Consider the following 13,676-nt stretch of genomic DNA (forward strand, 5'->3'; position numbering starts at 1 on the left):
AGAAGCTGTTGTGAGGCTGGCTCTCTAATATTCGATTGTCCAATCTCAGATTTAGATTCTCATTTGAAAGGTGAAGTTACTAATGTCCATGGAGGACACACAGAGCTGGATTCAAATCCAGGATTCCTTCAAGCCCTGAATGATGTGACCTAATTTTCCCTAACTTAGATCAATGTGAGCTTATGGGTGAGGAGTGAAGTTCCCTATTTACATGAGGTGATGGTATTTCATAGGTCTAGTAAAAAAAAAAAAGTCTTTTAAGATGAGGTTAAATATGGAGTCCCCTATTTATATTAGGTGCTGATATCTCATAGGTGTAATAAAAAATATCTTTTACATATGGTTTAATAATGTAGTAACCTATTTACATGAGGTAAGGTGATCCTATCTCATAAGTCTAGTAAAAAATGGCTCTTTATATAGTTAAGTAGTGGCGTTCCCTATTTACATGAGGCGAGTTGGTGATATTTCATCAGTATAGTAAAAATGTAATATATCATATTTCATAGGTCTAATAATGTCACATATAGTGAAATAGTGGAGTTCCCTGTTTACATGAAGGGAGGGGCTGATATCTCAGGTCTTAACAAAAAACGTCTTTGGTTAGGTAGTGGAGCTCCCCATTTATGAGGCGATAATATTTCATAGGCTTAGTAAAAATGACATACACAGAGAGAGACATTTTATGTCTGGTCAGAAAAGTTTCTTAAGGGCATCTAAGGTGGAAGCAGAGCTGGAGGTCAGCCTGATCTATTATTACTAACTCCCCCTAAGGCCTCCAGAGAGGCTGATTTGCATGTAAGCTCTCACTGGCTGGAGATCCCTGCCCATTTTAGTGACCTCTCCAAGCTTGCTCCTCACCTGACTTGTTTTCAGCCAGTCCTGAGGGGAGGTGGAGGTGCCCATATCTGTCTACGTGGGGGTGGGGGACTTGGTAGATCTCTTTTCTGATAACTTTCAAAGAGAGCACCAGCACCATTCTTCCCCAGGAGGGCCTTAAACTGTTTTTTTTTTCTTTACTCCTTCTCACCTTTCCACTGTTAGGATATACTAAAAGCCTTTGATAACTACAAGGCATTAGTGATCTCCATCAACTTGAGCAGCAAGAAATCCCAGCAGCCAGATAATACTGAATCTAAGGAACTCCAGAACAGACTCCGGCAGCTGAATTTGCTCTGGGAAAAGGCAAATCATTTGTTGGACAGCTGGAGAGAGAGCTTGCAGCATTCCCTCATGCAATGCCAGGTACACTGACCAGCTGAGAGGTCCCCAGTACATCTTGTGTTGTGGTTATAGTTTCTCACACAAGTGCATGGCTTACAAGGAGGCTGTTAATGACCAGCTTTTTGTAGCATTTCAGCACTTGAGGTGCTTGAAGTAATCAGTGGGCTTTGGAACCATGATGTGCTACAGGAATCCCTGAGGAAGGCATGCAGATTCTAAAGGAACTGGTGCTCACCTCCATCCGTCCTTCACCCAGCCCAAGTGAGGGCTCAGTGCCCTCATGCTCTCCAGCACGGTAATCCCACCCACCATGGTGCTTGTCCTTGGTGTACAAAGAACTCCACTGAAGAACCCTGGATTCAGAGGCTGGAGACTTGCAGTCATCTCTCAGCCTTACTGCTTACTAGCTGCCCAGCCAAAGTCCCTTGAAGCCTTTGAGCTTCTTTTCTCAGTTGTCATATGAGTAGGCTGGGCTAAATAACCTCTTAGGCTTCGTAACCGTTGCCAGTCAATCTGCTTCCACAGCCACTTTGAACAGAATTGTTTTTAAACCCACAAGACCAATATTTTTACTAGGTGGGTGCTTCATTATTTAATTCTATTGGAGAATTCAAGTCACTGTCACACTGTAGCTGGAAATTTTCAGTACTTGGTTATTTAGTCCTATTGGAGAATTCAAAGGTCACTGTCACATACCTTAGTTGGAAATATTCTGCTAAGTTGAGAGCACTATTATTCTTAGGGCCAAGCCTCTTCACCTCCTTGCTTCTCTTCTCTTCACCTCCACCCCCTTTGCTTTTCTTGCTTTCTGCACTGGGCCATTTGGTTTAAATTCATCTTTTTTTTTTTTAATTGCAAAAGACAATGAAAAAATTGGTAAAGTATCTCACTCTTCTTGTGGAAAAGATGAAGAGATATCACCCAAGACAGTAACACAATTAAGTGGATTTGGAACTGGTAGAATGATCAAACTGAGTTGTTAAAGGTTCAGTGCCAACTTTGCAGGAGATCTTCGGTAGAGAACCTCAGATGTGTGCTTGGGCCTTATCCTGCTTAATTTTTTTTTATTAATGCCTGGAATAAAAGAATAAATGGCATTGCTAATCAAATTTGCAGACAACGGGTCACTGGGAGGGGTAGCTAATACTCTGAAGGACAGAAGCCAAGATTCCCAAAGAAGTCCTTAGGCCAGAGTGTTAGCCAGATCTAAGACAATGAAATTCAGTATGGGTGGAGAGATGGTTTCAAGCATTTGAAAGACTTATTTATCCTGAGGAAGACGCATTAGACTTGTTCTTTTTGACCCCAGAGGTAGAAGTTGCAAAGAAACAAATTTATGCTTGATGCCATAAGGCAAAGCCTCCTAAAAGCAAACAGTGAAATGGTCTGCCTATGCAGGCGCAGTCTTCATGGAAAGTGTTCAAGACAAAAAGCTGGAATGACCATTTGTGGGGATCAGTTTTTGGTGTGGTATGGACTGGCTGCTGAGAGTCCTGCTTTAAAGTTCTGTGGAGAATAGGTGGTGCAGTGGACACAGCACTAGCCCTGAACTCAGGAGGACCTGAGTTCAAATCCAGCCTCAGACCAAATGCTTGACACTTACTAGCTGTGTGACCCTGGGCAAGTCACTTAACCCCAATTGCCTAAAAAAAAAATTCTGTGAGAATGACTGATAAAAATATATGTATATAAATATAACTTCACACAAGATTTTAATTTATATATAGCAGCAATATTGCCTTACATTCATATACCACAATTTGTTTAGCCCTTCATTCCCCCTTTGGATAGTATATACCTGCTTTGTTTTCAGTTGCAGTGGAAAGAGATTTATTTGCCTGTTTTGTTTGTTTTTACCCCCCAGGACTTTCATCAGTTGAGTCAGTCCCTCCTGTTGTGGCTGGCAAGTGCAGAAAATCGGAGATGTAAGGCCCAAGTTGTGGATCCAAATGCAGATCCCCATACCATCCTGGAATGCCAGAAAGAGCTGATGGTACATTTTCTTTCTTTCTCTTTCTTTCTTAGAAACTTAACAGTGAAATATCAACTCAACTGAATTTGCATGGTAAAACTATTTCCATTTTTTTTCAGTATTTAATTTTAAAATATAAACTATACTAAGGCTTTTATTTTTTGCCCCTGCTTCTCTAAATCCCAATCAGGATTCTTTGTCCGTTTTTCCACATCTGCCTGACCCTTTTTCCTGGGTCTGCTCTTTTTCTCACTCACTTGACATTATTTCTTAAAGGTCTTTTCAGATTCTTTGTGTTGCTATTGGCCCTCGTTGCTTCACAGTGTTCTGTGACACAAAGGTACCTCCATCGAACCATTCCCTTCTCATGGGATCTTTAGAATCTGGTGGAAAAGTTGTTGTTCGTCCTTCATTTTCTAAGACCCTAAAAAGATGCTTTTTCTTTACCAGGGTCTGGCTGTTAGCCTGTTTCTGGGCAGTCTGCCAAAAAACATGCCAATAAAACAAGTTACTCATGTTTGCTTACTGTTGCCTCGCAGAAAAATTCTAGGCTGCTTTCCAAGCTCGCCTAGCAAGCTTTGGGTTGCCCTGAGAGCATCGCTTTATGATACAGTACTCTATTTTCTCAACTGTACTACCTTGCCCTTTATTCCTAAGACAGATGGATAGGATATAATAAGACTACCTAGGCTAGATGAATGTCCCTGCTTCCGACCACCCAGATGCTTAGGAAAGGAGGAAAAATAGATGCACATTTCATAGATTTTCCTGCCTAGCACTCGAAGCATTTGCAGCACTTTAATCCTGTGGTTGGCGTTGCAATTCATCCAATTTTCAGAAAATATAAGGCACCACAATGTCAGCCAGACAATTTTAATAAAAAATAGCATTTTGGTTTGTGTATCTTTCAGATATTTTTTAATTTGGGGGCAAATTTGAGATTGGTGTCATTGTAGCTCAGTAGCTTGAGATCAGGATTGGATGGCTCAGTGCCTGCAGATACTGTACAGTTTTCCCTCAGGCTCTCCAGCAAAACAGCCTTCACTTTTAATTTGAATCATCACCTCTGTTGAAAAGCTGGTTACCAAATTGTCTTGGCCTCTGAATAATTCACTAACAAAAGGCTGAGATGAAGTCTTTCATTTATACTTTTCAGTTGCAATCATGAAGGCCCACAGTGACATTTTTTAAACTTTGATATATTTTTTTTTTGAGATGGCTTACTATTTTTGAATCTTCTCCATGAAACCAAGCAATTCTTCTTGCAGTCAAACCAGACTTATGGAGTGTCCTCTATCTTTCTTGAATGTATTACATTCATACATGCAAGGTCATTTATGCACAATGTCCTGTTTCAGAATCTCCATTTAATGTCTTTGAGCCCCTTAGAGTAGAACCTACCAAAAATAAAGTGGCTCCTGCCTTTGAGAAAATGAGATTCTAAAGCAGCTAGAAAGTCAGAAAAATTACCTGCCAACAAATCTGCTCAAGAGAAAGTGGTTTTATCTTTAGGAAATTCAGACAATCAGTATTTATATTATGCACAAGAATATACATGTGTATGTACCCACAAACCAAAGTTAGTATACTAATTCAGTTCAAACATTTATGAAGCTCCTACTAATATGCAAGACACTAGAATATCAATTTAAATTTGAAATAAATTGGAGTATCTTTTTTTGGATAGTACTATTTTAGAAAATAATATGGTTCTGACATTTTTATATGCAGAAATGGCAGCCTCTATCTGTCCCTTCCTCCCTGTACCTCTCAATCAGATAAGCCATTCTCCCTTACATCTTTCAGTTTTTGTTTATTTTTAGCAACTGGAAAAGGAGCTGTTGGAGCACCAGCTTCAAGTAAGCTCTCTCCAGGAGATCTCAAAGTACCTACTTGCTAAGGGAGATGGAGAAGATTATATTGAAGCTGATGAAAAGGTTCATGTCATTGGGAAGAAATTCAACCAGCTATTGGACCAAGTTTCTCAAGATTTAGAATCTTTGCAAGGAAGCCAGGTAAGCCAACTTATTCTATAGAGAAAGATTCAATATAATATTTCAAGATTTGGGGGAAAAAAAGTCTTGGCTTATTATGTACAAAATGGACCCTGGGTATACAACCCAATATCATCAGTCTGTAGGAGGAAAACAGAAAGGGAAACAAGAGTTAACAGCAGTCTTCCTGAGACAGGGAACGGAGCTGATCATAGGGAGACAGAGTAAGAGAAATGCACTTCTTCTGTCCCCAGAGCACTTGAGGGTTTATCAATACTTTCTTCACAACAACACTGGGAGGGAAGGAAGGAGGGAGGTAATATAAGGAAGGGTTGGTCTCCTTTTATCAAGGACTAAACTGAAACTCCGAAAGTTAAATGACTGGACTATGGTCCTACAACTAGTAAGTTCCAGAGGCAGAATTTGATCCTAAGGCTCCTTCCTACTTTGCCATCTCAAGCACCTGTCACTATAGCATAGTGGTTGCTCCCTCTTATGGTAGGGCAAGGGAATGGAAATCTGTTGATAGTCAGAGAACAAGCTAAATGGCCTGGTCACGCGGGCTGCTTGGCCAAGGGACTGGAATGAAAGGATACAAAAGTGAGGCTACTGCTCCCAGGGGGAAAAAAATGGGGAGCTCTTTCTTTTGGGGGCTTTTCAGATTCACTTTCAGGATAGCTTCTGTGTCTGTACCTGTAACAATGGGTGCACTATGGCTGCTACTCTCTGTATTCACAGCAGTCAAATATAAGAGCTAACGTTTATATAGCCCTTTAAGGTTTGCAAAGTACTTTACCTGTTATCTTATGGCCCTCACAACAACCCTATGAAATAAGTACCATTGTTATACTTTTTTATAAATAGGGAAACTGAGACAGGATTTCATCTTGCTTGTTTCCAAATTTAGCTCTCAACTTACTGTGCCACCTAGCCGTCTCATGCATACCTGTCTTGGCACTAATAGTGCTTTTATAAAAGAGGAAGGAGGGTTCAGGGAGAATGGCAGCAGGGGCTTAGGAATAAACTACTAAAGGGAAAAATGATACTCTGTAGAAATATTCTAAAGTATTTACCTCAAAGGACACTGGCAATTGCCCAGAATAAATATGAATATGTGTGTGTGTGTGTGTGTGTGTATTTATAAATATAGATATGTAGATTTAAAAGCGTTTGGGTTGGGGCAGCTAGGTGGCACAGTAGATAGAGCTCCAGCCTTGGAGTCAGAAGGACCTCAGTTCAAATCTGACCTCAGACACTTGACACTTACTAGCTGTGTAACCCTAGGCAAGTCACTTAACCCAAATTGTCTCACTTAAAAAAAAAAAAAAGAATTTGGGGCTGAATTTCTATTCCTAAAGATCCAGACCTGGGCTGAGACAATTTTTTTAGGGATATGTGTGTGTGTGTGTGTGTGTGTGTGTGTGTGTGTGTGTGTGTGTATGTATGTATTTCATATGTGTGTGTATATGTATGTGTATATATATATTTGCCCTAAAAAAAAAATTTGCCTTAGCCCAGGTCTGTATCTCAAGGAATAGAAATTCAGCCCCAAATTCTTTTAATTTTAACCATGAGACTTAATAGTATAGAAACCACCAATTGTGCACACATAGAAAATGGATGTAAATATACATGCAGTAATAGGCTTTACTCCCCCAGCTCTATGACAGTTTTATGAAAAGAAACTGAGAAAATTGGCACATAAGGAGAAAGTAGAGGTGGGTTTGTGTCCTCACCAATGGAGAAGGGTGTGCACCACTGAAGCTGATTCAGTCCACGTTCTTTATGACCAGGGAGGAGGAAGATTGCAAGCTTTTGTGCCCTGAGAATGCTGCAGGCATTTGCATCCTAGCACTTGTGCTGGACTCACACTTGTGTTGAGTTATACTTGGTGGATGTTTGCTTGAAGTTCTTCCCACTTAAGTTTCGTTTATGGATTTCAGGATGAGGATACAACATTGACAGCTTTTGACAATGTAGACAGTAGTGGCCATCATCTGTCATCGAAGTCCGTGCCTGCTGAACAAGAAAAGGTAAAAAAAAAAAAAGCAACAACAGCAACCACTTTTTCTTTGGTAATGGAATTTGCATAATTAGAACATGTTACCCTGATGACAGAACCATAGGACTCACTCACTGAGACATCTGCACAAGTTCCATGAAACGCATACTATTGCAACTCATTCCATTCTTAGATCTAATTGCCAAGAAGTTGTTTACGTGAAACCTAACCCGAATTCTCAGTTCTGCCCTTTGGGGTCAAGCAGAATAGGCATAACCCTCTCCACAAGCAGACCCTTCAGATAGCAGTGCACCTATTCCCTTGGTCCAAGTCATAAAATCCAAGATTTAGAGCCAGAACGGGCCTTAGAGACCATCATATCAGCTATTTTGTTTTGAGCAGTCAAATTTTTAGGCCGCTTGATTAGCACTCATTTGGTATGTGCTACTGAGGAAAGTCAGATTATACACATTCCAGTCAAATTAGCAGGTTTTCTAATCAATCCCTGACCTTCCCTATAATTTGTTTTTGAAGCACACTGAAAAGGCTTACCCAGAAAAAAAAAATTCTAAGTCCTTCAAAAACTAATTGATGTGCCCAAGAGCAGTATTGAATGTATTTCCAGATGGAATTTTATCCAAAAATGAAAAGCGAAAGAGCTTTCAATATTTCCTAATTTTAAAAGCATATTTTGTTGATGCCTATCGTCTTTACACCACAGCCATTTCTAGGGTGAAAGAAATCCTTTCTTCTCCTCCCACCAGATTGAACTCCTCTCCCTCTTATAATATATTGAGGGAGAGAAAAATAATCACATAGATTTGCCTCCATTTCAAATCGCACGGCAGTAATGACAAACTCCACTTCTTCAACTTCGCCAGTCTGTACTTTGACTGAAGCATCTTCTTCAACTTACTAATTGGATCCTTTTTATCCCGACAGGTTGGAGCAGTGGGAATTACAGAAGAAAAGAGCAAGACAAACAGCAGGTAAAGTGATCTCATTCGGATGATTACCATGGGAAATCCACATTCTGTGTCTCATTTTTTTCCTCTACGCACCAGTAACTGTCAGTGCAAAGATTGATGCTTCTGTATGATTTTTGACACTTTCTCCACTTTAGCATTCTATTCTCTCAATGTTTATAATTCCTTGTAAACTAAGACTGTATTTCTATCCTTGGCATTTTATTCTCTTTGGATGGAATTCTATGATTCCAGTCTCATTAAAATGTAAAAGCAGGAAGTCACATGGCTGAGATTAACATGGATCAGTACCTTAAAAAAAAAACTTTTAGAAGTCAACATTTGGGGAGCAAGAGGGATAAAGAAGTCTCACTGGGTGTTCTGCTCTTTGAGCCTCATTACTAACCACTCATTATCTTTTATTTACAGAGTGGAACATCTCTCTGACCCTGCCTCAACTCTGACCAGCTCTGGGCCCCGATCTTTCCTGTACCGGGTGTTTAGAGCAGCTCTGCCCCTCCAATTGTTTTTCCTCCTCTTATTGCTTCTGGCTTGCATGATCCCCTCTTCAGAGGAAGATTACAGTTGCACCCAAGCCAACAATTTTGCTCGATCATTCTATCCTATGCTGAGGTACACCAATGGGCCCCCACCGACCTAAAGTGGGTGCATGCTAGGGTGCATCCTAAAACAACACATTCAGCGTGGGTGCTCAAGCCTTGGGGGCCATAGTGCTTGCAATTCCAATGTAAGTAGCTTTTTCATTAGGCACCATCAGCTGATGTTCGTGTGCCACGAATTGGAGTCTGCCTCTCTGGGGAATGCTGGAGCCACTGTGGCTGGGATGGAAGGATGTGTGTGGTTCATGGCAAGTGACACACAGTCCAAGGGTGTTAGGTTACATGACATTCTTCCACTGGGGTGAGGACCTGCTCAGACCTCAGAGCACCAGTTGCTCTGTGAGTGACCTTAGTTGCTTTGGCAAAACTCAATGGTTTCTGTTCACGTTTAGCCTTCTAAAACTGTGTGCAGAAGAGCCTAGCATTTTTGTGGATGCTGACTTTTTTATTTCCAAAACTCCTAAGATGAGTTTACAGAAGGGACAATAGTTATCCCACGTAGCCAACAGTTATTGAATAGTAGTATTCACTACAGTATGTACAGTAAAAGTAAATAGCTTAGGGAATAAAATGTCCCTTAATGGTTCAAAACCTCTCATGCACACTTTGTGATAAAACTGATAGACACAATCACATCTGAAATGTTTAGCACAAAATTGCTGGAGAACCAGAATATGATGAAATTTGATACTAGTCAGTTCTAAATGTAAAGTGTCTTGTATTTGTCTGCTGGGTCTGCCTTTTTTATATGTAGTTGGAAAAGTGGTTTTTTTTTAAAAATTATTCTATTGCATGGATGTGGTTTCATATTGTGCATATTTTTGAAATTATTTCTCTAAATTACCGTATGAATACAAATTAATAATGTAAACTTCGATTTTTTAAAATCTGGGCTTTTAGCTTGAGCTTTTGACTAATGTACAGTGAATGCCAAAAGACCGACAGATATGTTTTTTATAAGTTAACTTTGTAAGATTTTTCACACTTTATAAAGTGATGCTGCAGGGTCTCTCTCTCTCTCTCTCTCTCTCTCTTTTTTGTTAAATTGTATAGTCAAGTGGGTTGGTACAGAAACATGAAGCTAGTTGTGACATGTACTCTTCCAGTGTGGTGGTGTTTTTCTCATTAAAAAGAAATCTGCCCTCTTTGCAACACTGAATTTTGTAACCTTAAGCTTCTGATGTGTGACTGAGTCCTCTGTGGAGTGAAAACTCAGTCTGTTCTAAGTGCTGAACAGCCTATGGGCTGGATTACAATGGCTGTCTTTCAGTGCTCCGATGGAACTGAGTTGTTGCTGGTACCTATTATGAGCCATCCACCCCTCTCTCATCCTGTGCTATTCTTGTCCATGTCTTTCTAGTGCACTGGAGTCACTAAACCACATAGAAATGACGGTAAATACAAATCTGCACATGTAAAGTACCAACAGTGTCTAAAAATCACGATTCTTTAGTACTATCTACTCCCTTTTCTGCATTCTATCATCCTTACTACCAGCGTGGGAAGGGCCTACATAAGACTGAGATCCATTTTGTACTTTTTTTTTTATGTCCTAGCTAACAAAGCAGGTTCTTCTGCTCTCCACACTTAAGCTAGGTGGTCCTTAGGTGATCCTCAGATAGCAGGCGGTCACAAGGTCTGAGGTATCAGCCTCTCCAACTTGGTAGGCTAACATACCAGAGTTTGTCCTATGTTGATTCAGCCTATTCAAATCCAGCATCATCCCCATGTGGTCAGAAGGTCTCTTTCATCATTCTAAAAATAGCAGAAACACACTCATTCAACTAGTATGTCTTTATTGACCACAGAGTGTTGGCATGGCATGGTACTGTGTTGAGCTTTCGGAGGACTCCTTGGGAAGAGAAGATGTAAACACAAAGTTGTCACTTAAATGCAAAACCTGGGTGACTTGGGCAAATTACTGTCTCTCTGAACCTCAGATTACTCATTGATGAAATACAAGTGACACCTTCATTACCCCTATACCCATAGTCTTTTTGGGAGGAAAGTGTTTCTTTTACATCTAAAAGCACTACAGAAATGTAAGAAGGTATGTGTTTATTTTTGTTAGATGAAGCAGGACCCAAAGTGAGTCCACTTTGAAGGATGGTTAAAGGTTGGTTTAAATGAAGAAAAGAAAAAAAGGATCTTCCTTTCCATAAGTTTTGTCACTGTTACATAGTGATAAAGGAAAATGACAGTAGCGTGGCATAACTCATTAAGAACGGCTGGTATTATACCTATTTATAAGAAACACAGGAGAGTCTCCATTTTTGTCAATGATATTTTACTATCTTCATCCCTTTGGGCACCTTGTAGAATTCAAGTAATTTCATGTTAAATCGGTCAACTATTTTTCCCAACACTTATCTATCACTTAAAGGCTTATCTGGCTGACACTTTAGTTGAAGAAACCAGAGGTGAGCTGGAAGCCAATTCAAACCCAGCAAGGCAATTGATAATTTTTCAGTGTGGTCATTTACTCCTTGGAAATTGGCAAATGCTACCCAGCAAGATGATTTAAATATAGTGTTCTATTGATTATCTAGATTACATTTTCTCTATCACTTTCTTAATAGGGGAAAGGGCATTTACGCAGTGTGTACTATGTGCCAGGTATTGTGCTAATTTCAATAATGCAGATTAGACTTAGGTATGTTATGCATATTTTCCCCCTCAGGCAGCTTGTGCTCAAACATTTACCAGAACATGATTAACTGATACAGTACTTACAAAGAAGAATTAACTCTATAATAGTTACAGAAGTAATTTCAGGGCTATTTCCTAAGGCCTTTTCACAGGTCAAGGATTCAAGAGAACAAATACCTATCAAACAATACCTTTTCCTCCCTTCATTTTGGGATACTTAATTTGGGATATTTAATTAGTCATTGGAACCTTAGTTTTTTCACATCTCCAATTTAATGTGTGCCTATAGGAATCACATTCCCCATTTCAAATATCCACATAACTGAATTCAGTTAAGCTGTTAACATTTGAGCATGGCTGCCATTGAGCAGCTTATATAAGGTTGAAGATTTGAAGAGCGTTAAAAGGGCCAAAGGAAATTTCTGTCTGCAATTTACCTTCATCACATACAGTTTTATCAAAATTGCTGAGGTGATGTGATATAATAAAAAATGCTTTTACCAAAAATCTCAATGGGCCCCAAAAATTTCAAGAACTGTCTGAAGGTATATTTTTAGTCTTTAAAATCATCTTTTATTCACTGATGATTACAACAACCTAAGAAACTTAAAAAGTCCAAAACCCAGACTGGTCATTTTTCTCACGTATACCTCCCACACATTTTTTTTTAATGGAGCTATAGAATGATCACAGTGGAAACTTATCTAGTTATCACCTCATCATTATTCTGGAAAACTGGAAGCCTCCATTCTTCTGTATTATGATTGTGTTGACACTTTACCTCTTTATTTAGAAGTTGTTGCATCTTGTGGCCAATGTTAGGGTATCCAAGTTATTTAATGGGAGACTCGCTACTAGGCAAGGGGAAAAAAGATTGAGTAGGAAAATAATGAACCCGTGGGAAAGGTCCCACATATTCGTGATTGTCTTCAAAATCCACTTTAAGACCTTGCAACTGCGGTGTGGGTGGCAGTTCAAAGATTAAAGGTAAAGGAAAATAAAAAGTTTGGTGATTGGCATTATAACACCATTACTAGTCACTTCACATTCCTACTCTACTTACTCAGGATGAAGACCATCACTTTTCAGGTACCTATGAATGGATCATCCTGGTTGGAAGAGGTATCACAGTATCATATTCCAATCCCAGCTTGGTAAAGTCTCTGTCTCTCTGGGCCTCAATTTAATCATCTGTAAAATGATGTGATTAGATAGTTTCTAAGCCAAATCTAAATCTACAAGCTATTTCTATTACAGCTATTCAGGTAGAAAGAGAGTAGAAGGCAAGAACCGAGAGGTGGGATATATGTGTATGACTGAATTCCAAAATCAAATATCATTTATTTGTCCATTTCTCCACCTCTTTTCCCCCTCTTTTAATATGCTGTTTTTAAAGTTCTTACACCATCAATTCCAGTAATGCTGGGTAAACACTGGCACTAGTCGGAAGAAGGAAAGTAGTCCTTCCTCTCATATAATGAATTCCTAAGGACTCTATGCCAATTACTGGAGCTATGTATTGATGGTTATCATAGAGATTTGCATATTCTGAATGTCCTGCAGGCTAAACGTGTAAATAGCAGCATCATTTATTAGTCACCATACCTGCTGTCAGAAGAAGTCAGGGCAAAATAGAAGTGCTCTGAATGTCTGTGTAGTGTACTGAATTTACTTTTTTTTTTTTAAACGAAGTCTCCCTATTATCACCTAATCTAAAAGTGCAGTGACCACTGAAAGGCCTGATTCTTCTGCTGATTAGCAAGGGAGTTTAGAATTTAGACTTGCTTTGTTTCCAACCTGGGACTGTCCATCCCAGATGGAGGCACGCGCTCGAACACACCCACCCACACGCATACCCTTTCCCTTCCCGGGGACTCGCCATATTGGTATCAGATTTAGTATGGACACCCACTTGGCTTTGGCCCTAGGCACAGCTTAGAACTGAAATCAAGCCACCCACCAATCTCATTCTCCACAGAGCATGAACAACAGATGTGTTAACACACCTACCCTGAATTTGCTTACTAGAAAACATCAGCCTAAAAATTCCCAACAATTTTTTCAAAAACGAAACCAAAAAAAAGTATGAAAAACATTTTATTTAACTTATATGATGTCATGCCTCATTTTATAATAGCAACACATTCAAAAGAACATAGCGAGGGAAAAATACTATCCATAGGAACGCAAAGCAGAGAATAATCACTGGCTTTCATACAACAGAAGAATCAAATTCATGTTTAAAGAAAG

General features: G+C 39.5%; 1 protein-coding gene across 1 annotated transcript in view; it reads left to right on the forward strand.

The window, feature by feature from the left end:
• Positions 1-9,936, forward strand: part of SYNE2 (spectrin repeat containing nuclear envelope protein 2) — a 352,560-nt gene extending 342,624 nt beyond the window's left edge. The window contains 6 exon segments of the mRNA XM_020986547.2: positions 1,045-1,245; positions 3,089-3,217; positions 5,020-5,211; positions 7,134-7,223; positions 8,135-8,181; positions 8,587-9,936. Coding sequence (XP_020842206.1) covers positions 1,045-1,245; positions 3,089-3,217; positions 5,020-5,211; positions 7,134-7,223; positions 8,135-8,181; positions 8,587-8,818 — 891 coding nt within the window. The 3' untranslated portion in view covers positions 8,819-9,936.
• The last annotated feature ends 3,740 nt before the right edge of the window (positions 9,937-13,676 follow it).

Source organism: Phascolarctos cinereus, unplaced genomic scaffold (genome assembly GCF_003287225.1).
Source record: "Phascolarctos cinereus isolate Bilbo 61053 unplaced genomic scaffold, phaCin_HiC Scaffold_3;HRSCAF=262, whole genome shotgun sequence".
In the NCBI taxonomy this organism is placed as follows: Eukaryota; Metazoa; Chordata; class Mammalia; order Diprotodontia; family Phascolarctidae; genus Phascolarctos; species Phascolarctos cinereus.